This window comes from Vanellus vanellus (genome assembly GCF_965231255.1).
Source record: "Vanellus vanellus genome assembly, chromosome: 1".
NCBI lineage: Eukaryota > Metazoa > Chordata > Aves > Charadriiformes > Charadriidae > Vanellus > Vanellus vanellus.
Genome location: NC_138905.1, coordinates 63,975,091 through 64,000,049, shown reverse-complemented (window position 1 = coordinate 64,000,049; position 24,959 = coordinate 63,975,091). Strand labels below are relative to the sequence as shown.

General features: G+C 43.8%; 1 protein-coding gene across 2 annotated transcripts in view; it reads left to right on the top strand.

The window, feature by feature from the left end:
• Positions 1 to 6,095: 6,095 nt before the first annotated feature.
• TRIM24 (tripartite motif containing 24) overlaps positions 6,096 to 24,959 on the top strand; it is a 64,300-nt gene continuing 45,436 nt past the window's right edge. For both annotated transcript variants that reach the window (XM_082493247.1, XM_082493246.1), the window contains exon 1: positions 6,096 to 6,542. In XM_082493247.1, coding sequence (XP_082349373.1) covers positions 6,173 to 6,542 — 370 coding nt within the window. In that variant the 5' untranslated portion in view covers positions 6,096 to 6,172. The remainder of the gene's footprint in view (positions 6,543 to 24,959) is intronic.

The window sequence follows — 24,959 nt, the reverse complement described above, 5'->3', positions numbered from 1 at the left end:
TGAAGTATAGAAAGCAGAAAGTTGAAAATCCTAAGACTACCACTCAAACCAGGCTTCTCTCACTCTCTCCTGACTGAGAGGACAAGTAGGTAGTTCACTATGGCTTTATGGGTCCTTGACTGTGGAGTTCAAAAAGGCAGCCTACAGGCCTAAGCCATATTCTAGATTAATTCCTAATTCAGCCATCATAGCTAGGGAGGCACTATGTTCATTCACTGCTTATTCCACCTGTTTTGGTACATGAAGTTCTCCTTCTTCACTGTTACTGGAAAGGTTAATATATTACATTTCCATAACTGTGAATTTCTAATGCACTCGTCTTGCCCCCAGTGAACATCTTTTATATTATGGATTTCACTCAACAGCAAACCCAACCGTATATTAAGACATCCATTTGTCAAGAGAAGCCAGACTAGAAAATGCTGTATATTCTGGGGCAGATCCTCCCAGTGACTGCTTCATGTGGCTGGTAGTGGACTCTGGCCAGAAAGCTGCTATATCCACCCCTTGGATGACCACAGTGGCAAAAGCATTTTTTAATGACACAGACACAGTGCTGAGTCTCCTCTGCCACTTCCTTCACTGTTGCTGCATAAAGGATAAAACTTGAGCTGTCTGGATCACCCTGAAAGCCCCATGGCTTTATTTTGGTGTCTGAAAAAATTTTGGAAAGAGACTCGTGTCACGTGGCTGTCTGAGGAGGAGGAAATGTACATGCCGATGTTTAGGGGTAATCCAGGAAGGGTTGCGTTTTGTAAGGCCAAGTGACTGACTACTAAAAAATCTAGAAATACAGGGAGGAGACAAACTGAACCAGAGACAAAAGGAAGAAATCAGAGCCAGCAAGTAAATTCTGAGTGCAAGGAACTCCTAGTCACCAGCTCTCCATTGGGAAGTTCTGCTGGGCGGTCAGCAGCCATTTCCTTCCGCAGCTGAAGTTTCTGAATGGTAACTTTAGAATCATAGAATGGTTTAGGTTGGAAAGGACCTTGAAGATCATCGAGTTCCAACCCCTCTGCCATAGGCAAGGACACCTCTCACTAGACCAGGTTGCCCAAGGCCACGACCAGCCTGGCCTTGTAAACCTCCATGGATGGGGCCTCAACATCTCTGGGCAACCTGTGCCAGTGCCTTACCACCCTCAAAGTGAAAAACTTCTTCCTAATGTTCAATCTGAACCTGCCCTCTTCCAGTTTAAAGCCATTCCCCCTCGTCCTATCGCTACATGCCCTAGTAAAAAGTCCTTCCCCAGCTCTCCTGTAGGCCCCCTTTAGGTACTGGAAGGCCACAAGAAGATCTCCCTGGAGCCTTCTCTTCTCCAGGCTGAACAGCCCCAACTCTTTCAGCCTCTCCTCATAGGAGAGGTGCTCTAGCCCTCGGATCACCCTTGTGGCTCTCCTCTGGACATGCTCTAGCAGGTCCATGTCCTTCTTATGTTGGGGACTCCAGAGCTGGATGCAGTACTCCAGGTGGGGTCTCACGAGAGTGGAGTAGAGGGGCAGAATCACCTCCTTTGACCTGCTGGCCACACTTCTTCTGATGCAGCCCAGGATATGGTTGGCCTTCTGGGCTGTGATTGTACACTGCTGGCTCATGTTGAGCTTCTCATCAATCAGCACCCTCAGGTCCTTCTCCTCAGGGCTGCTTTCCAGCCATTCCCTGCCGAGCCTGTATTTGTGCTTGGGATTGCCCCGACCCAGATGTAAGACCTTGCACTTGGCCTTGCTGAACTGCATGAGGTTGGCTTGGGCCCACCTTTGCAGCCTGTCCAGGTCCCTCTGGATGGCATCCCTCCCCTCCAGCGTGTCTACCTCGCCAAACAGCTTGGTATCATCGGCAAACTTGCTGAGGGTGCACTCGACCCCACTGTCCATGTCGCCAACAAAGATGTTGAACAGTACAGGCCCCAGTACCGACCCCTGAGGAACACCACTCGTCACTGCTCTCCACTTGGATATCAAGCCATTGACCGCAACTCTTTGAGTGCGACTGTCCAGCCAGTTCTTTATCCACTGAGTGGTCCATTTGTTGAATCCATGTCTCTTCAATTTAGAGACCAGGATATTGTGTGGGACAGTGTCAAAAGCTTTGCACAAATCCAAGTAGATGACATCAGTTGGTCTTCCCTTGTCCACTGCCACTGTAACCCCTTCGTAGAAGGCCACCAAATTTGTCAGGCATGACTTGCCCTTGGTGAAGCCATGCTGGTTGTCACCAATCACCTCCTTGTTTTCTACATGCCTCAGCAGAGTTTCCAGGAGGATCTGCTCCATGATCTTGCCAGGCACAGAGGTGAGACTGACTGGTCTGTAGTCCCCTGGGTCTTCCTTGTTTCCCTTTTTGAAAACAGGAGTTATGTTTCCCCTTTTCCAGTCGGAAGGCACCTCGCCAGACAACCACGACTTCTCAAATATGATGGCTAGTGGCTTAGCGACCTCATCTGCTAGCTCCCTGAGGACCCGCGGATTTATCTCATCAGTCTTATGGACTTGTGCACCTTCAGATTCCTCAGGTGGTCTCGTACTTGATCTTCACTTACAGTGGGTGGTTCTCCATTTTCCCAATCCTCGTCTTTGCATTCTGTGTCATGGGCAGTGCGGCTGCAGTAACTTTTTGTGGAGCATGTTGCAGGAATCTAGACTACAAATGGCAAACATCTAGATTGTGGTCACAAAGTGTATATCTAAAGAGAAGGCAAAATACTAGAGGAATAATACTGCTTCTGGAATTCTTTTTTAATTGTGATGTCCAGAAGAAGCAGAGAATTTAATAAAACTTGCATATTGTGGACAGAAGGAACAAGTAGCTTAGCAAGCACTTAAGCTCTTCTGTGAGCACGGAAGAGGGAAGGAGAGATGAAGTAATTTGAACTTCTGGTTGTTCCTTGCAGCTAGTCAACATGATTCCCATGCTTTCTAAGATGACTCTGTCAGCTTGTCACCATTTTCATTTTTTCTCCATTGGTTTGTCTCATCCCAGTGAAACACCGGAGAACTCAACAAGTCATAGCCTGCTTCTGACAGAAACTAGACAAAACCGGCAGCTATTTTCAGAAGCACCTATTGCCCCATGGTGGGTTTGTCTACATCGCCTTTTAGAAGCAGCTCCAAGCCAGCTACGCCTGAGGTCCCTGCTGGCCACACGCAGCATAGCTGTGGCCCCAAAGCAGTGCAGCCAGGCGAGTATAATGGGGTGCAGCATCCTTCGTGAATTGTTTCCACATTCTGTATGAGCAATGCAGATACACTTGAAAGCTTTTTCCTTCACTCTCGTCTTACTCCACTGCATGGCTGCTTATCTTGTTTCTGTCCCTCCCTAATGCTTTTTGCTCCTGTCCTGAGTACTCCTTATACGATGCCACCACTAACAGGAAAGAGAGCAGGGCTCTACATTCAAATTCAAATCATACAAGTGCAAACATTTATTTTAAATCGGATGCTGTTCGGATGCCACGCGACTACAGATTTTACAGCACGGTTCGTGTCAGCTTTGCAAACATCCCAAGCAAACAAACTTTGCAGGAAACATAATCATATCATTTTACTAATCTCTGGGACACTGGCTCATGGGGATCAGCATTTCCAGCAAAGTGTCTGCTCAGATCCTTTGCAGAGCGATCTTTGTACCGTTTGATAATATCCCTATTTTCCTGTGTTGACAGTTATTGGAGAAACAGCTTATACTAGTTACAGAAACCATCTAGTTTGATGGTCTCATGACTTGCTTGTCTCATGATCCCCCACAAATATATTATTCGCTGACTTTCCGATCATGTTTGCTATTAAAACTAATCAAACATACTTCAGTTACCTCCTGCTTCCCAACAGACCCATTCTAACAGCATTTTTGCTACTTTTTCATCTTATGGAACCTGTACCATCCTCCTTAGCTTTAATTCCTGAACCTGTTTCATCATTAACACTTACATGCTCTTGGTTTGTGAGCTCCCATCACAAGGATTTGTTAGAACATCATGGCGGGGTGTTGGACAGCCAGGGGGGTGTGTGTGGGAACAGAGAAAGAGGACGAGGGGGCTCTACCCTCCTACTTGGTGAGTCCCAGCAAAGGGAGAGAGGCCGCTGGACTGGGAGGCAGAAGGTGTGCTGCAGGAAACTGTTTCTGGTGACATTTTTTCCCTATGCGTTGGCAGGTCAAGAGTTGAGAAGGTATGGCTTGTCCCCTTTGTTGATAATCTTAAGGAGGGAATGACATTTGTCTTTTAACAGTTCCTCATTGTAAAGCCAAATCTGCTTCCCCTCACCCCGAAACAACCTGTAGTATTGTTCTCCTGTTATCATGGTAAATTATGGATGTGAGATGTGCTGAATCATAACAATGCTCCTGTACGCAGTTGTTGTATGTGCTGGAGAAATTCTTCTTTTATCATGTATGGCTTTTTTATGTTCCTATTTATTACAGAAGCAATGTCAGTGTCTTGATGGGATTGCAAGGAAGCGGATAGTGTGCTGGCCACTCTGGGATTTTAAGTACAGACTTCCAGAATATTCTGAGGAATGTGGATTTGTTGATGATTGACCTGTGACCAATGCATAAGCAGTACTTCATATCTGCACGTGTACTTAAGTTGAAGCATTTGATTCAGTAAAACCAGAGTTGTACTTTTCCATCACAGAATCACAGAATTGTCTAGGTTGGAAGGGACCTTTAAGATCATCAAGTACAACCATCAACCTAACACTTCCAAAACCACCTCTAAACCATGTCCCTAAGCACCACATCTACACATCTTTTAAATACCTCCAGGGACGGTGACTCCACCACTTCCCTGGGCAGCCTGTTCCAACACTTGACAACCCTTTTGGTGAAAAACTTTTTGCTAATATTCATCCTAAACCTCCCCTGGTGCAACTTGAGGCCATTTCCTCTTGCTCTATTGCTTGTTACTTGGGAGAAGAGACCAACCCCCACCTTCCTACAACCTCCTTTCAGGTATACATAGTGATAAGGTTTCCCCTCAGCCTCCTTTTCTCCAGGCTAAACAACCCCAGTTCCCTCAGTCACTCCTCATAAGACTTGTCCTCCAGACACTCCAGCACCTCAATGTCTTTCTTGTAGTGAGGGGCCTAAAACCAAACACAGTATTTGGGGTGGGGTCTTACCAGTGCCGAGTACAGGGCAACAGTAATTTTCCTAGTCCTGCTGGCCACACTGTGATACAGGCCAGGATGCCGTTGGCCTTCTTGGCCACCTGGGCACACCGCTGGCTCATACTCAGCCGACTGTCGACCAACACCCCCAGGTCTTTTTCTGCCTTCTTTAATTTTACTGATCGCCAATTAGCTTCAGTATGGCGACGTGCCTGTGCATGGCAGCATGGATATGCTCTGCCAAACCGAACGTGGGCCAACATTTACAGAGACACCTGCACACGAAGAGGGGGAGGAGGACAACCTCTTTAATGACTTGTGGAAGGGACGAAGGCCTCTAGCCCAGCCACTGCCAGGCTGCTCACACGCTGCCAGCCATGGGGCGGGCCTTCTACCCCGACGAGAGGGCAGACACTTGGGCAGGGGCTGAGAGGACCACGGGCTCCAGCGGCGCCGAAAGGAAGCCTTTAAGGCAATCTGCGTGGGCTGGTGGGACATTAGGCCCCGGGGAAGCGGTGCGTGACCGCCCCGGGGCACCTCCGGGGCCGCCGAAGGGCAGAGCCCTACCACCGCCCGGAGAGAAGGCGGGGCGGGGCTTACAGGGGGCGGGGACTCCGGGGGCGGGGCTTCCGCCGGCGGTCGGGCTGGTTCCTGTGGGGGCGGGAGAAGCGCTCTCCGCACGTAGGCGGTGGAGGGGGGCGTGGCCCCGGAGGAGGCGTGGCGCGGCGGGGCGGGGCGGGACACCGGGGCCGGGACGGCGGGGAGGGGCGGGGTGGGGCGGGTAGCGCGGTGGGGGGAGGGGAGGGGCGGGGCGGGGCGGGGCGCAGCGTGGCGGAGGGGCGGGGCGCGGGCGGCCGTTGGCCGTGTCGTGCGGCGGGGCAGGCACACAAACAGCGCGGGCCGCGCGGGGCGGGGGGTCGGCGCGGCGGCGGCGGCGGCGGCGGCGGCGGCGGCAGCAGCAGCAGCAAGCAGCAAGCAGCAGGCGCGGGAGGGAAGCGGTGGGGGCAGCGGGGCCGCCCCGCCTCCCTTCCTTTCGTCGCTCCGGCGGCGGCCGGCGCAGGACAATGGAAGAGGCGGCAGCGGCGGGGGGGCCCTGCCCGGCGGATCGAACCGGGGCGACGGCGCTGAGCGGGGAGAACGAGGCCGAGAGCCGGCAGGGCCCGGCGGAGCGCGGCGGGGAGGCGGCTCCGCTCAACCTGTTGGACACTTGCGGCGTGTGCGGGCAGCCCATCCAGAGCCGGCGGCCCAAGCTGCTGCCCTGCCTCCACTCGGTCTGCCTGCGCTGCCTGCCGCAGCCCGACCGCTACCTCATGCTGCCCCCCGCCATCCCCTCCGCGGCCGCCGGCAACCCCAAGGAGCCGCCACCGCCGCCAGCGGCGGCGCCCCCCTCCTCGCCCGTCTCTTCACCGGCCTCACCCCTGCACTGCACGCCCGGTAAGTGGCCCTTCTGCTCCCGACCCCCTTCCCTCCGCCTGGCTGGCGGCACCCTGTGGTTGGGGGTGCTGCGTCCTCCCGCCCATTCCCCCCCCTCTCCCCCTCGCAGGCCAATGTGTCGCGACAGACGGGGGGGCGGGCGGGAGCTGTCGCGACAGGAACTTGGGAAGCACCGGGTGCCGTGGGCGGGGTGCAGCTGCCCGGCCGCGGAGCCGGCAAGGGCGGGCTGCCCTCGCTGCTCGCCAGCGCCGAGGCTGGCGAGGGGATTGTGGTGCTCTTTCTTTTTAATTATTATTATTGTTGTTAATTATTATTTTTAAATTTCCCACCGCGGAAGAAGGCAGTAATTTACTTTCCCAGGACCTCTCTGTGTGTGGAGAGAGGGGCCGTGTCCCTCCCACTCCTCCTCCCCCCACCGGGCGGGCCGGGGCAGCCTCCCGCGGTGGGCGCCCAAAGGGGCCACGGCGGGGGGGGGGGGAACGCCTTAATACGAGGTGATACGAAGGCAGGTAAACGTAGCGAGAAAAAAACAAAACAAAACAGGCTTTTTTTGAGTAATGCTTCCAGGCTGGCAGTCTGGAGCTCACCTGGGGGGAGCTCCGCAGGTGTCGTCCGTCCCGCCGGCAGGGCGCGGGGCCGGGGAGGGTCCGAGCGCCCGGGCGGGCAAGCGGTGACACCGGTCCGGGTGACAGGCAGCCCGGACGGAGCTGGTAATGCGTCGATGTATCACTTAACTTGTTTAATTGTCGCGCTGAAAGGAGAATGCCATGAGGAAGTTTTGCTAAGCTCGTGTACTGTCACAGTAGCTGAATGTCAACGCTGTAGATGATGTGCAATAAACTACAATCTGAAACTACTTTCCTGATGTGTTTTCTTTTTTTTTTTTTTTTTTTTTCCGAGCCCTCTTTGGTCTAGTGGGTCATTTAGTTTTGTTAAAGGCAACGTCATCTTAGAAAAAGGTGCAAACAAGCATCCTCTATTGGAAATGGGTGAAGATCCTGGAGAAACTTGAATAGAAAAGAGGGTGTGATGGGAATTGAGCTTCTCTATAGGTATCAGTGGAGGCTGTGCTTATTGGGATGTGTAGTGGGGGCTCAAGTGAAAAATGCTACATAAAGAAAGAAGTAGTAATTCCGGATTGGTCATTCTTAAGCAAGTATTGGCTACTGTCCTTTAAATGCGTTTGGGAAACATTTACCATCCTGCCAGTAGTTCTGACCAGAAAGGTTACAACTTGACTATGCAAAATGTTTGCAGCAATTCATAAAGGAACACCCTATTGAAAGGAATATTTGGAACAATTGGAGAGACAGCCTTGCCTGAGAATATCTGAGAAAGTCCTGAGTGTGTTATTAGCAGGATATGCTAAACCTCTTCATCTACATAGATGTATATTTTAGCGTATTCATCCGGTCTTTAATTTTAGCATGTAATTTATGTAGTAGTCTGACTGCCTAGTCAGAAGTTCCAGAATGGGAAAAATCTGGGAGACCCAAAGCCAGTATATGTAAGCTTGGTTGATCCAGGAGATGTTATTGCTCATACGAGAGGAACAGAAGAAACACAAACTTTGGTGTATGGGGAGGTATTTCAAGCTGAGATACTTGGAAATGAGAAAGGGGGCAGAGATACAGCTAGCTCAGGGGTTGCAGGGTTTCGGCCCAGTTAAAATGACAATGGCTGCGTACTAGCTAGCAAAGGCCTAACTTTGATAAAGTGCATCGGCTGTTTTCTGTTTTCCAACTGATATAAAAAAGTTGTAAACGTAAGTTGGGATTGGGGGGGGGGGAAGAAAGTGTCAGTGTCTAAAGCTGATTATATTGAAGAAAAACATTATGTTTGGAGGAGTTCTTAAGGTCTCAGAAGATGGAAGGAAGAACAAACTGGTGCAAATCTATCACCTCTTCTGGTAATGTGTTGTGCAAAATGTTTATGAGGTGTGACCTGAAGAAATAAACTAAAGAGTATAAGCTTAAAAAAAGTTGGATAGTAAATGTCTCTCATGATGTAAATTATGAGATTACTGTGACTAAACTGAAGAAATAAACAGCAAGGAAGCTATTTGTGCTGGAAGGAATATCCTAGGTAAGGAACACAATGGAATTACCAACTATGAAAAGCTCCTGAAAGATAAGCAGACAGACTGCTTATGCACGTGTGCTCAGCAGTAAGATGTTGCACAAAAAGAAGCTGAAGAAAGATTGGTTGAAAGGAGTCTGTCTTGAGCAAAGGAGAGGATGTGACTTGAAAAGTGCTTCACTGAGCCAGCCTTGAGATGTGCTAATATCCAAGTTAGTTGAGGAAAAGGCAGCTAAAGAGGAACTGAGTTTCAAGTATAATCTGGATGTGCTTTTTGTCTTCAGTAAACTGTTTCCAAACAGAAACAGTCTATTACTTTACTAGAATAATGCATGCTTTCAACTTCCAACCTATAGACAAGTTTACTTGGAAGAATGTTGTCTCTCTACAAAGATACTAACAACTAATAAAGGAGTGCCTTGAAAATTTTTTTCAAGTGTAAGCATCTAGAGTGGATTAAGAATTCTAGTGTTGCTCGCTTGAGTATGATGTTCAGCATGGGTAATGGCAAAGAGAAGTGTCAAGACACGTGAAGGAGTTTCCTGTGGTGGATGTTAATCGGTATTCCTCCTGCAGAGGTAGGCTGGTAGCAAGGCAGTTTGGCATGGATATACTCTACACTACTACATGCGTTCAGTTTTGAAATAAAATAATTTCTGTAGAAAAGAAAACTTGGGATTTCTGATCTCCGTCCAGCTCCTGAAGTTTATGGTGTAGCACAATCAGCTCTGCAACAGACTTCAATGGTCTTAGCACTGGAGAACTCACTGCTTGTTTTCTGAATGCCCAATGGCAGCTTACTTGACGCAGGCGATATTTTTGTTGTTGCATTGCCAAAAAATGGGTTGCCAGCTGCATAACATTACGGACCATGGGCAATGGTGCAAGAGTGGGTCTGTCAGTGTGGTACTAGCTTGCAAGCAAGTGTCTACAGACACTGCTACTAACTATCTTTTTGTTTCTCAAATGGCCATTCTTTACTATTTGATTGTGTGAGTTACAACTGGTGCATACGAGAAGGCTGTTATTAGAAATCTGCTATTTGCCCAAATTTTGTGCCGGGTGGTGCTTCAATGACTAGTTAAGTGGTAGTCTATACTTAATTAAAGGACAGTGTGCCTACTGTGGGGAGCACCTGGACATCATAGTATTCTTGTGGAATTTTTGAATGTGCAAGAGAAACATGAAAACTGTGACATTATAGATTGAGAGTCTGTTCCTTTTCAAAACTATTTAAGTAAGTTGCAAACATCCTTATTTGTTCCTTATCACCAATCTGTACACAAAATAGATTGGGCACTGGTGTGGGGAAAAACTAGTGAATGGAATGCGTAGCGAAGTTTTATGCAGGTATCATGATTAAATCTTAATAGTGTCAATACCAAAAATAGTAGAGGGAATTTTATTTTTCTATGTTTTATCTGTAGACAAGCCTACTAGCAAACAATTCTGTATGAAGCTGTTAAAAACATGTAATGTTTGGACACTCCCAGGATATAAATTCTTGGGGAGTGTCTGGACTAACAACTCAAATACGTTTAATACTTGCTGTTAAGTAAGTAATAAATACTTCAGAGTTACTAAACAAGGATTTCAGTGATGCTCATATTTCATATTTCAGCTTATTAATGCCCAGAAATACTCATTTATCAATACAATTTGGAGGTCTATAAGGCATGGAATGAAGACTTAACCCTGCTGTTTTGTTATGTCCCACAGTTAGTCCTTACCCAGATAGCTTTAAACTCTTTCAGGCTCTTATCTGATCTCGATATCTGGACTTTCCGATGTCATCATTTCATTTGACGGTGAAAATACAGCTTTTGAAATTAACTTAAATTTTCTTATTTTTTGTATGTAACATGTTCTTTCCCTCTTTCAGTTTGATAATGATTACGATCCTTATTAATCAGTTTGAAGGACAGAATAGCTTAATTTGAGCTTTCTTATGAAGATCAATTTTTCTTCCAGTTCTTAAGAGTCTAAGAAGATGTAATCTGCCTGCTAGATATGATTATTTCAATTTCATCTTTCATATTGCCACTTGCTTAAAGTGAATTCTCTCCATCTTTGCCATTACAGAGTCCACATTTTATTTGTGTGGGTATATGCTCACACTTGCACATATATGGTTGCATCTATGCATCCTTTCACAAGTTTTATTTCTGCTGTGGTGCCATCAAGAACTGAATTGTTTAACCTGTAACAAACTTAAGGAGATTCGGGAGTGCTGATGCTTGAAAATAATATGCATTATAGGAATATGCATAGGAAAGATACGCCTGGTTTTCATACTGTTTTTCATTTGTGCTTACTTTGAATTGAAAACTCCTGGAGCCCTAGAGATTTCATATGTGAGAAGCTTTTAGCATTGTTACAGAGGAAGTATAATATTATTGTTTTGATGGCCTGTAATGGACAAACCTCTTGGCTAAAAAGTCCTGAAACTAGTAAAAACTTAAAATAATAATCAGTAAACTGTCTAGAGAAGGTTCTGATTTTTCTAATTATAATGCCCTTCTTTTAGAAATAGGTATGCTTTCAAGATATATATGATGGGCTATGATACTGATTATACAAGTGTAATTTGAAATACAGCATGTATTTGCCAAAAATTCCTGCATTCTTTTCTATCAGGAGTTCCACAAAAATCTGTAGGCATACTTATGCAGCCTTTATTAAGGTGGACAACTACATGATGCTGAAAGAAGCTTTAATCATGCTTGCTCCGATATATGATTAATATAAGCATATAACGTATGCTTATTATCTTACGTATGTGTACAGAATAGTCTTTTGAGGGTAGGTTAGATGCATTTGCATTCTTGCTTTCACCAATAGAAAGTGGGAGATTGAAAAGCTGAAGCCATCAGAAACATCAGATGAGTGTTAAAACAACTGCAGTGATGTAGCCGGGTTCGTTTGAATTAGAAGCCTTTTAGAAGTTAGGCTGTAGAAGTTCTCAAAATACCTGAACTGTTGCGTCAGACTTTTTTTTTTTTAAGTGAAGATTTAAATCCTCAGAGGCCAACTGATCTCTGTTCCGATAAAGTTTCTGGTAAGCAATTAGTACTTTTGATAATGGAGAGGAATCCTAGATCATAAGCTAACAGGAGAGGAACGTATTAAAAATTCTCAGATGTGTATCTAGTTGAAAGTATATTGGGTTGTTTTAATGCATATGAGAGAGACCTCTTAAAATGACTTGTCTGAGGAGCGAGGGAAAAAATGGTGCACATGTCCATTAAGAGGCAAGTTGAGGAAGGAGTGTGGTCCTTGTGGGCCAGCTCGTTCATCGGAGAAACGTACTGAAGAGCTAGTAGGCCATGCAGCAGGCTCTTAGGTTGGCCTGCTGACTTACACGAGTACTACAAAGTGGCCACGTCCACTCAACTTTACTCAGTTTGTTATATTTAAGAAAGGAATTTTGCTGGAACTCTTGATTCCGAGTGTAGCGGTGTTAAAGCAGCTGGTCTTTTGTACAGGAAAAGCTTTATGCCAGGGTTGTGTGAGTTTGTGTTAAGATGCTGTGGGTGGAATTTCCATATTATTTAGTGGAATTTCCCAGTAACAGTAAACTGGTATTTTGCCCATTATATCTAATCTAAAAAAAAGACAGGGGAAAACCAAAGAGAAGTTAAAGTGGATTTTAATGTGACTGTATTTCAGTATGAATAACTGACTGTTTATGAAAAATTTGTTATTTCTAAATTTCTAACTTCAGACTTTCACAAGATTTTGACAATAAGATGAAATATAGTAGTTATCACTGATTACCTAGCGACAATAATGTGCTGGTCAGGCAGGGTTCTTCAGGTGAATGCCCCTGTAGCTTGCATTGTGGACCTATGCAGATGATCCAGCTGAATTGTTGTCCTGGTTTAAGACAGAACAAACCCAATGTTCCTTTTCAGTAATTTTACTTTTCAGTTAAGTCTCTTCTAACTAACTGCACTCTCTGAAATTAACGGCATGTTTTTCAGTATCTGCTTCTAGCAGATAGGATGTTTATAGTTAATACCAAGCAACGGTATGCAGAGAGGCTCCTGATTGTACTTATTGCTATAACGACCAAGGTCAGCTAACTTTATGTACCAAGCTGGAGGGTTGGAAGCAGAAAAGCATGTGAATAGTAGCAAAAACTCCTACTGGACTTACTATCTCCTATTTAACTTTTATCTGCTCTAACAGTTTAATGATGCCTTCTTTTTTGTTTGGCTAATTTAAAGGTTACAGAAAAATTGTTTTCATAGAAAAATTACAGTGATGCTGTTAAAATTTACCTCGGCAGCTAGGTTGCTATAGAGTCACTTACTCTTTAAACTATATGCTTGCAGCTCAAACATGCCTTGAAGAAGTCAGTGTCACAGTTGAACTGACTAAATATCTACTCTTCTTTTTTTTTCTAGTGGCCAGAGAGAATGTATAAAAACATAAATGTTTACCATCAAAGAGAGCAGGAAACAGTTGTGTGAAGTAACTAAGAAAATTACACCATTCTTAACAAGAAACAGTCTTGTAAAGTCAAGTATGAAACTGAAGGTTGAGCAAAGGAATGTTCCTAATTGTTTGATACTGTCTCTCCAGTGCTTCAAGTAAATGCTTATTTGAAGCTTTCATGTGGGAGAAAGTTGTGTATTACCTTGCATACATTACGAACTTATGATAGAGGACTGATGTTAAAAAAGCTTTCTGCTTATTTTTGAAGTTTATCAGCAGGCTATGGAAAAAAGGAAGACGGTAAGCAAGGCTCAGCTGTTCGAACTGCACGCACAGGTTTTGAGGGCCCTTGTTTCTAAAGTGGATTTGGGTCATGGGCACTTCCTCATTTCAAGAAAGAAATCTGCAACTCCAGTGCTGAACCCTCCATAAGTGGTAGTACATGGACAAGAGAACTGAGCCATTTGCTTTCTGACTGTAGAAAGATTCCTGTTTCTGATTAATAAGTAAGTTGCCACAGGCAACTTTTTTTTTTAAAAGTGGTGAGTTCCCCTTTCTACTCTAGTCTCTCAAGTGAATATAGTGCAATTTGAATAAAACAAGGCTGGAGCTGAAATACCCTTTGAACTAAAATGATTACCTAATTTGAAAAGTGACTGTATGTTTTCCCAGTTAGTTGACATATCTGTCTGTACTGCGCATATTAAAAAAGAAACACGGCTGGTTTTATGTAAACGTTGACTTGGAAAAACCCCATGTATTTTCTAGGATGTCTACTTGATTTCAGAAAGCGTGAAATAAACTTAAAAGTTTGCTTAATCCACTTCATTCATTTCTAGGCATCTGCTGTAGAGTCACGACGTGGTTACGGATGTGCGGAGTTGAAGTTTGTTAAACTAATGCTATAAACCAGCTTAACAGAAGTTCACGTTACGCTTAGGCTGCTGCTGAACTTGCTAGGTCAGGGTACCTGTAACGCTGGTGACCCTGGTTAGGGGAGGGAACACTAGTGGCTGTGCAGGGAATGAGTAGGTGGGAAGAAAGAGAGGCAGAGAGCTGCAGGCCTCTGCTGGGGCTGGGGGATAAGCCATTTTGAAGTGGGAGCAGGGTACAGTGCCTTGATAAAACAGCCCAGCAACAACAGGCCTGTTACTAGAAATGAGTAGTATGCAAGTTTGGCCTGAGCAGCAAAAGTTATGTAATGTACTATTTTTTTTTTTTTTTTTTTTTTTTCAACCTGGACTCTGCCTTAAAATGGTAGAGCTGGGCAGAGAAGAACCTAATGAGGTTCAACAAAAGCAAGTGCAAGGTCCTGCACCTGGGGAGGAAGAATGCAAAGCACCAGTATAGGTTAGGGGCAGACCTGCTGGGAAGTAGTTCTGAGGAGAAGGATCTGGGGGTCCTAGTAGACAGTAGATTATCCATGAGCCAGCAATGTGCCCTTGTTGCCAAAAAGGCCAATGGAATCCTGGGCTGCATAGAGAAGAGTATGGCCAGTAGGTCGAAGGACGTCATTCTCCCCCTCTACTCTGCACTGGTGAGGCCACAACTGGAATCCTGTGTCCAGTTTTGGGCTCCCCAGTTCAAGAGGGACAGTCCAGCAAAGGGCAACTAAGATGATTAAGGGATTGGAGCATCTGCCTTATGAGGAAAGGCTGAGAGAGCTGGGACTCTTTAGCCTGGAGAAGAGAAGGCTGAGGGGAGACCTTATTATGGCATACAAGTATCTAAAGGGTGGGTTGAAGGAGGATGGAGCCAGGCTCTTTTCAATGGTTGCCAGTGACAGGACGAGGGGCAATGGGCACAAGTTAGAACACAGGAAGTTCCGTTCAAATACACGGAAACACTTCTTTATGGTGAGGGTGACAGGGCACTGGAACAGGCTGCCCAGGGAGGTTGTGGAGTCCCCTTCCCTGGAGATTTTCAAGACCCGCCTGGATGCAGTCCTGAGTAATGTGCTCTGGGCAATCCTGCTTTAGCAGGGGAGTTGGACTAGATGATCTCTAGAGGTCCCTTCCAACTCTGAAAACTCTGTGATTCCGTGAAAATGAGTAAACTACTTGCTAAAGTAATGTAGGGGTGTAAATTGCCTGCCCTTCTAGTCAGTTGGTTTAAAAAGAAGCTGAAGCAGCTTTGAATCATCTTTGCCTTTGGAAAAGTTCTGTGGCTTGTAACTATTGTTTCAATAGTTTTCAAGTAAAAGTTGAAAATCATAGCATTCCCTAGCCCCAAAGTGATAAATTAGAGTAGTGGGCTGATGAGTCAGAAGCTGAGACAGTCTGTTTAGCAGACAAGCTTTGCTGAATGAATGTAGAGCTGTGTAATGATGTGTAGTGTCCGATACGGCTTCAGTAATGGCTAAATGTCCTGGGAACACTAAAATCTTGGAGGTAGTATACTTCAGGGTTAGATGTAGCTCTTTTGAGGGTTTACAGCTTCCCAGTTCCAGCAGTACCTGTGCTTGCTTAAGTGGGTGGTTTTCAGCCCTCAGTAGTTCTCTTCCTTACTTGCTTTTGTCTTGTTTGGGGGTCTTTCATCACGCATTAGCAGCTATTGTTCTCAGTTGTTTTAGCCTATTAATTGTTAAGCTTACCAACTACAGGCTACTTGGCCTTCAGTAGTTCTGTTTTCTCTTCCAATTGCTGGTAGCAAGCAGGGACTATGAGGGAATAACCGTCCGACTAGCAAATCTTTCTTTGAAACCCGCAAATAATTTAGAATGCTTGGATTGTTTAGTTTAATCAAAAGTTAAAGGAACTTGATCTCTTTGGAGAAGCTCCACTTTTCCTCAGTCCCTTCTCTATGCAAAAAGCTCAAATGTGGATTCAGAGCTCACGCTTTAAGCTTTGCCTAAGCGAGTATTATCTCAAAATAGGTGAGTTTGTGAGGTTTTTTTCCCATAGTCTACCTGAATGTGAATCTAGAGATGCTAGCAGCCCTTACTTCAAATACTACACTCCAAGCTGTAAAATAGAATGGTAATTCCCTGCTTCATAGCAAAGGCAGAGTCCAATGTTGTGAAAGACTGTTCAGAAAATCCTGGGATGGAATGTACGGGAGGGCCTGTGGTCTTCCCACATCTTCTAGCAAGGAAGATAAAACAAAAAAAACCCCTAGCAATAGCGTCTTATTCTCTGTCATAAGAATGACCTGCCAAAATTGCTGTTACCACCTGATAGATAGGTATTTGTTTTATAAACTGTTGGGACTGGCACCATCAGTAAAATTCTGTCTATCTTGATGGACTCAAACCAGGACAGCAGGTTCAACTGCAGATCAGGAGACGATCCTCTGTTGCCTTTTTCTGCTTAGAAATGGCCTTCTAACTTGGACCAGTTACAACTTAGATGCAAAGCCACAGTTTAAGGTAGCTTGTATGTTTTCTAGATTATTATCGCTACTATTTAAATTCAATGAGGCCAAAGATCTATTCTTAAAATAATCATTCTATACGTTCTTTTGACAAAATGAAGAATACTTTCTATATGGGCATCCCAAATGGATTGAACTGACAGTCCTCTTCCCTCCGCTCCACCCTTTGTGCGAGAGCTGAATGTAGTCTGGACCCTTTAAGAAGATAAAGGCTAATCTTACATCCTTGTAAAGTCCATTTAGCAACAGTAGTATTGTGTTCCAATCTGATTGTATTTATTGTGTGGGCTTTTTTCTTTTTCCCTGCTTCCAGTTCCACTGGGATGAGATCAGATTTAATAAGGTTTTCTTTGGCTGCCTTTTGACTGATTTAAATTATTGAGAACATAGTGAAGGTGCTGTAAGCTGCAGGATGTCTGACTTGAAACATTTGCCAGAATAGCTGTTGTTCTGCCTTAAAGTTGGGGTAGTTTTGTTTTTTCTTTTTCATTTGTCATTATGCCAGCCAGGTAGGTTAAGAATCACAACGCCGTGTTTGAACCCTTGTGAATATTCTTTAAAAATAAAGTAGGAGTATAATCTTAGTTCATTCCCAAACGGGTATTGGAGGCCAAATGTAATGTTTCCAGAACTTTATCATCTGAACTAATAGATGATCAATTCTTTCAGGCAGTATGGCACAAGAAGGTGGAAATAGATCAAGTGAATCTAAAGGAAAAGTAAATGGGATTTATGAAGACCAGTTTTGGTAGAAGATTAATTTCCCTAAGCCTCAATCTCAGTACAGAGGGTGTCATGCTGGGAAAGCACCTTTAAAGGAGCTCTTTTCTGGTTTTGGGGAAATGGGGGAAACCATAGGAAGACTTTATTTGTTCGGTGTATGTGCATGTTCACATCAGCTAACAAAGCCTAGTTCGTGGTTCAGTTATCTACTGCAGATTACAAGAGAGAATATCAGGAAATATGCAGTGGGAACACAAGTAGTATCACTGCTGCCTTTGTAACCCGCTGTTTTCTGAGAGCGCTAGGGCAGCTGTTTGAAATCATTGTTATTCTTGGTCAATCATCACACCTCTTCAACCCAGAAGGAATACGTTTTATTAGTCACCTGCAGTAATTTTCATATTAATGCATTGTCAGAGTAGAAGGAACAATGCTGCTCCTTAATTAATATCGGTTCTTGGAGGCTGTATAGTCTGCGTGGATCTCACGACGCATATATTGCTCCAGCTTTGTAGTCTTAGTGTTACGCGGGAACTGGGAAAAGCTGGTCACCTTGCTTTTTGAACCCTTACAGCAGTGCTGTGGGATACTGGGCACATATAACAGAGGAATATGAAGCGAGTTGGCTTTTTACTCCTGTACATCTGCACCCAAAAGTGCAATGCTTGTAACTTGCAGATAACTTGGGGGATAGTATCTTGTCGCGGTTTGGGCTTCCAACCAGGACACCTCTCTAGTTACTGGTTTTGGGACACTAGGGGGATTTTTGCCATTGAACTGGATACCCAATAGTAGATAGGAGTATTAGTATAGTTACTGGAAGTGTGGATGTTTTAAAGGTACAATTCATCTGTCCAAATGTAGACACCTGCTTTTAGGATGAGACAGCTCGTGGCTTAACTGTATTACCTAGGTCTTCATTGACTGTGAAGGGAACTTCATGGAAATCAATACGTAGATGAATCCCATTTACTGAAATTTGGCAGCACTTCAGAGAAACTTTATCCATCTTTCAAGCACAAAGCTTAACTTTACGGAGTCACTTTGGCATAGTAAATCTGTTATTTCCGTGCTGCCATTGAGAGTTACTTTTTCATAGCAAAAATTCTGAATGTGACAAGCTTTAGTATTAAACAGCTTTTGGATATAACAAGTAGTCAGACAGACCGAATTTGGGAATCTTGGGGTTGTTTTGCTCAAATAAATTAAATGGCTTGAATCTTTATTTTTTTTACTCCAATAATAGTGTCTTGCAGAGCACTCAGACCTATCTGATGGGAACTGCAGGAAATAAGAGTATTTTTATTTTTTTGTCTTATTGACTACATTTATCAGAGTGGGAATTTTCATCAAATATTGTTTGTGCCTTTCATTGTCTCTGTCAAAAACAAGCTTTAAAAAGAAATAAATAATTTAAAAAAAATCCTTAAAATATTACCAGATTAATAATGAGAGAATTAATAACAGGCTTAATTGCAGCACAGATTAAAAGTGTGCCTTTATAAATATTGAGAAATCATTGATAAATACATATTAAATTCCTCTTTCTTGCTGTTGGGGATCTAAGTCCTAAGCATTGGTCTTGTGTGGTAAATGTGCTGTTATCATATTGTCACTGAAGAATATAGCGAAGAGACACTAATTAGCAAAAAAATCTATTTTTTTTATACCAGCCTGCCCTTTCTTTTTCTTCTCTCCACCCCTTTACTAAACAAAGTGACCTAAATAAAGGCAGAACCTGTTATTCTAAATTAGCACCCATTCCCTGCATATACAATTTACGGGTAAAATTGATGGGGTCTTCCATTATATTTATTACCTCACTGTAAGATATATTTTGAGATGGTTTGAAGGAAACATAATAGAGGTATTGATGACTTTTGAGTTCTGTCTGTCCTTGAGGAGAATTTCAAAACGGTTAACTGTATAGCAGGTTACAGATGGATGCAGCAAACACTGCAGTTAACAAGTTGATGGCTCTGAATGTTGACACTGAAGTGATTTTAACCAAGACTTCCTTTGGAGCTACAGACCGTAGTTTGTTTGGGTGCTACCTAAGAGATCTTCTGTGTGCCTCTCAGTTGGATTTTGCACCAGGAATTTCAAATCGCGGTAGCAAAGTTATGGGAAATAGAGTAGACGGGCAAGTTGAGATTCAGCTGTCCAAACTGGAATATCTTCTGCCACTTCTGAATTTCTGAGATGCCTGTGATATTCAAAAAAGGGCTGGCAGCTGTACTACACAATCCACGGGAGACCTGTTTCCTTTTGGAATAGTAGCTGGAAGCCAGGCAGGATATCCTTCTCAAATTAGATATGTCTGTTTAGGCACCTGAATTGCTCCCCTGAGGCTAAGGGCTTGAAAAATGAGGGCCAAGAGACTAGTTTCCCAAGTCCTGATAGGTAGTTTCCGGTTATTGAGCAGTGATCGTATTGAGAATGGGAGGAGACTCATGGAAGAACGGATTGTAAGGGTGCATCTGAGCACTCGGAGAGAGAGCAACGTGAGCTGGCCAAAGGCCTTGAATTGCATTGGCATTCCTTTTTTGGATGACATTTCTCCTGAAATACCCTGACTAAAGCCTGTTACCTGCTGTTGTTCCCCCTACTGCTTCCAACTTGATTCCCTTAATGTGGTTCAGAGTCTTAGAAGTTCTTTATTTTTCGAGGCTTTTTTTTTTTTTTTTTTTTTTTACCTTCACATCTGCTCAGTGTTGATGGGAACGTGATGGTATCTGGAGCTAAATGGAGGAAGTGGGTGAAACGGTGAAGTGTGTCACGTGTTAGAGTACAGTTTTCATCTCTTCAACACAGGGTTAAAAAGAACCAACTCTTTCAGTGGCTTCCAGAAGGGCTTGGTTCCTTGGCTTGTGGCTGTCTCCAACTGCCCAAACAGAAATCTACTTACCTACTTTTTTGTAACTATCATTTCTGGTAATAGATGCATTGGACTGCAACTACTGAACTTTCAGCTGGTAGTAGATGAGAACCAGGACATATAGTCAACATGCAGAGTTAAAAGCCATCCAGCTGGCTTTAGGCATTGCTGAGTGAGAAAAGTGGCCAATACTCTTATCTCTATACTGACTCACGGATGGTGGCAAATGCTCTGTGGGGGTCGTTGAAGCAGTGGAAGCAGAGCAACTGGCAGCGCAGAGGTAAACCCATCTGGGCTGCTGAATTGTGGCAAGATATTGTTGACCAGCTAGGGAAATTAGTCATAAAGGTACATCGTGTAGATGCCCATGTACCCGTGAGTCGGACCACTGAGGAACATCAAAACAATCAGCGAGTGGATCAGGTTGCTAAGATTTTCCAGACAGATTTGGACGGGGAACATAAAGGTGAACTATTTTTAGCTTGGTGGACCCATGATGTTTCAGGTCATCAGGAAGGGCTACAACATATAAAAGGGCCCGTGACCAAGGGGTGGATTTAACAATGGACACTATTGCGCAGATTATTCACAATTGTGAAACGTGCACCGCAATCAAGCAAGCTAAACGGTTAAAAACTTTGTGGTATGGGGGACAATGGTTAAAATTTAAGTATGGGGAGGCCTGGCAAATTGACTATATGTCCTGGTTTGAGGAAAAACAGAACCAATCTTGTGTTCAGTAACTTTACTTTGCAGTTAAGCCTCTTCTAACTAACTGAATTCCCCACTTTGGGTGCCAATAAATCTAATGTGGTTTGGGCTGGACTGGCCACTGAAATGAAGGACAGAAGCTCTCCCCTACCTCTCTTGGAAGGGGAAGGAGGAAGAGAGAGAAAGAGACTTTAAGAGTTTAGACAAGAAACTAAACTATTTTAATGAAATAATAATAAAATAAAAAAAAATAATGAAATTTATACAATATATACAAAACTAGTATCAAGCTCCCAGGATGATGTTCAAGTCACTGGCAGGCACTGGGAAAGTCCCAGACTGGACTCAGTGACGGATGGGAGCTGGATTCCGGAATGCACAGACTGGGATCAAAGGCAGATGAACAGATAAGTCCTCCTCGGATTTGGCCATTGGATCAAAGGGGCAGCGCTCTTTTTCTTCCTCAGCTTTTACACTGAGCATGAGGCAGATGGGATGGAATACCCCGTTGGTCAGTTTTGGGTCACCTGTCCTGTCCGCTCCTCCCCGCAGGTGGGACCCCGCTACACCTTTCTGCTTCTGACCCTTCAACGGGGCCAATAACAAAGTGAGCTGCCCTTGGGTGCTATAGCAGTAAATATAAGCGAGAGCCTCTCTACATACCATGCCTTGGTATAAATTAGAAACAATCAGGTCTTGTCACTGTGGGAGTGAACAGTGTCTGAACAATTTGCTGTTAATTTCAGAGAGTTCAGTTAGTTAGAAGAGGCTTAACTGCAAAGTAAAGCCAATGTACAGAAAAGTGGTTCTGTTTTACCTCAAACCAGGACAGAACTCTAAAAGATGAAGACCAGACCATGAAATTTCTTGCTACAAAGATATGATTGCTACCTGTGTTGTATGTACAACTCTAAGGTGGGGCCCATCTCTGTACCAGAGTTTCTGGTAATAGAAATTTTTTACCCCAGTGATCTTTTTTAAATAGAAATAACAATATGCTACCTAACATCTTGCTATTTGGGGAGAAAGGTATTAATTTCCTTGTTCCAAAAGCACATGGATACAATGGACTTGAGCACTGTTGGCAGGAACCTAGAGCGTCTGCAAAATGGTATTCTAGTACAATGTATGAATCTAGACAGCATTAAACCCACTTTCAGAATGTTAGCAACTCGAAAAATTAAATACTAGGCTGCTCAGAGAAAACGACGCAAGAATGTCACTGAATTTTAAAAATCCTTGCATCTTGTATGCTTGAATTCGTTACGTATAAGTTGGAAATACTTGACAATTTCAGGACTTGAAAGAATGTATTTTAATTTTCATGAAAGAAATGCTCATCACAGTCAGCAGTGACAATTGGCATAATTGTTGGCAGCTTCTGCATCATCATTTAAGCATGTTCATTGCAAGGCAGTGAGGCTTTTTATTCATCATCTTGTACTTAAATATTGTCTAGCCCACAATAGCAGTACTTCCCTTTGTTACCATTGTGACACTTCTTAAAATTTTGTCGTCGAAGGAAATGCATTGGACAGCCTTGGATGTGCACCTAAACCCTCCCTTCAGAATTTCTTAAGGTATTCAGAAGTGGCTGGAGCCCTTGCAAAATTTACAGTTTATGAAGTATAATGTGCGATATTTGAAATGTTTGAAGATGGAGCACGTATAGCAAAAACAATGAGCCATTTCACAGAGCAGCTGAAATATTTTAATTCAGCTCTGCAGTGCTTTCCAAGAAAGTCAATGCACTGCAGCATAAAAACTGGCCTGTAACACTCTTCCAGAGGGGGGATTACAGCTAGGAGTCTTTCTCTGGTTTTCATCTGTTTCCATTTTAAAGGGTGGTAAATAAAGCCTTCGGATTTTAATAAATTGATCTGCTAGATCGGTGGTTGTTTGAAGGCGTACGTTTTGGCAGTAGATGCCAGTTTCCCCTTGAGATGTGCTTCCTTGTTGGTTTAACCTATCTCCCCTCCACTAGCAGCAGCAGGCTGTCAGAACTAGATAGGAGCAGCTTTTTCTGGAACAAACCGGTTTGGAGAAGTTGCCAATTTTGCAGCACCAGTATTGGCTTAATGAGAATCGAGAGGAAAGCAGTAATTATTTTTAAAATTGATTCAGACGTTGTTGCACACGATATCGTCTCTCGAATTAAGTTTTCTAAGTGTTTGTTTTTTAACAGAAAAACACGACCTCTGTATATATAACCAGTTTATCCTCAACCCCGTGCATTTTAATGACAAACCTTGCAAATATTAATGGTCTCTGCACACACAGCGAGAGGAGAAAAGACTCTGTAGGTCACAATTGAAATGCCCTAATTTTCTGTGTAGTTATGCTAAAAATCTTACGGCTGGCACTGTTTTCAGTCTCTAACATACCTTCCATTAATGTTAACTAGCCTGTCTATTTTTGAAAATATTTAACTGTATGTGTGACTCGCTGTTAGTATTTTCTGTTCTGAAATCTGTATAGTTAAGTTTTTGAACAAGACTCGTAAAACCGAGGAAAATTGCCTTATGCAAGCCTAATTGATTTTTTTTCTGTAAGGACTATATCATTTTAGGAAAAAATTAGTTACCAGTTGCTTCCAAGCACTCTATATAATAAAGAGAGCTCCCTTTCACAAAACTAGTTTGTTTGGGTTTTGTTTTTTTTGGCTGATCTGTACTGAAGAAAGGGAACCCCTATACCCCCCTTTTTTAGTAAAACACTTTGCATCTACAAACAAAAATACACTTTTGGATCCACAAATGATTATCCAGTGGCTTTATTAAATTGGCTCTGAAACCTGTTTGCTACAGCGAAGACGCAAATGAGCTGAAACTGGGGCAGACCAGAGCAGTCTCCTCCTATTGTCTCAGGATGCTTCAGTAGTCTGGAATGTACTCCCGGGAAATTGAGAACTGAGTTGGAAATAGTACAGTATATGCCGTAAATCCATTCTGCTGAATGGCTTGAGATGGCATGGCAGTGGATGCAGCGTGTAATTTGTGAAGGAGAGTGGGAACGTGCCATGGTTTCCCCTATGTGTCTAAAATGCAGGCTAGCGTTCCTTGAAGAGGCATATGCATTGTGATCCTGTAGCCAGTGAGAACTGGAAACTAACTCTTCTCTCCCGGCACAGCCCCATTTAATCCACGTCGTATTCCCTAATCCAGCTCACTGCGTGGCAGCCTAAATCTTTGTGTTGGCGTGGGATAGAAATGGATGGGCAGGGGAGCCAGCATAGTTACTTCTGTTAGCAACGTGGTGTCTGAGCCTGGTTCAAGCAAAGTCTGAATGTAAGGTTCCACAGCTGCTTGATTTTTGTATGCATGGATGCTGCTGCTGAAAAGGGGGGAGGTCTTCCCCTCTAACATCCTACTCCAAGAGCCATGTGCTTTTGATCCAGCTCACTATACAGCTGCAGGAACAACTATCCCGGCACAAACATAGTAGATGAAGATGTGGGTTCTTATCGCTTGCCATCCTCATGATAATCACGATGATGATTACGGAACTCCGCCCAAGTTAAGTAATATGTTTTCACCTGGCCACTGGGGCACTCTGGAAATGCTTGCTTCATTTAAAAAAAAAAAAAATTTTAGAGGATTATTTTGACAAAAATAAACCCTGACACTTGAGAACTCCGTTTTTCTCAGCAAGAATAAACAGGTAAGGATGCTTTTAAAATCTTACTTCCTGCAGAGGTTTCATGTTAGACCCTAACAATTACACGTTGACACATTGGAAATACTTACCTACTCTCCAAGCTCAGTGGACTGCCTACCTGGGCTTAGCTTCTCCCTCAGCTTGCATCAGTGTGCAGCGACAGCAGGAGAAACAGCTTCAAGCCTCTCTTCCCCCTTGATAGACAATGGATTTCTTTGTTTTATAGCTTTGAATGAAGATGCTTATGTAATAATCGGTTATTAATAGATGGCAAACTATGCAATTCTTGTCAGGATTCTTAAATTGGAAAATTTTAAGCCCATGTAAAATGGGAGTGTTCTCAGTGAAAGGCATTCTAATGCATGTTATCTTATCCCTTGCAGTGTTGCCCTTTTGAAGATTCAGTGCTAAGGCTACAGAGGAACCTTAACTCTTTCGAACAATACATGGGGTTTTTTGGTGCTCTCTACTTCTGAGATTTTTTTCTTTTTTTTTTTTTTTTGGTTTGTATCCACTAAACCTTGCAGGGCTTCAATCCCAAATACACTGAAAAATTT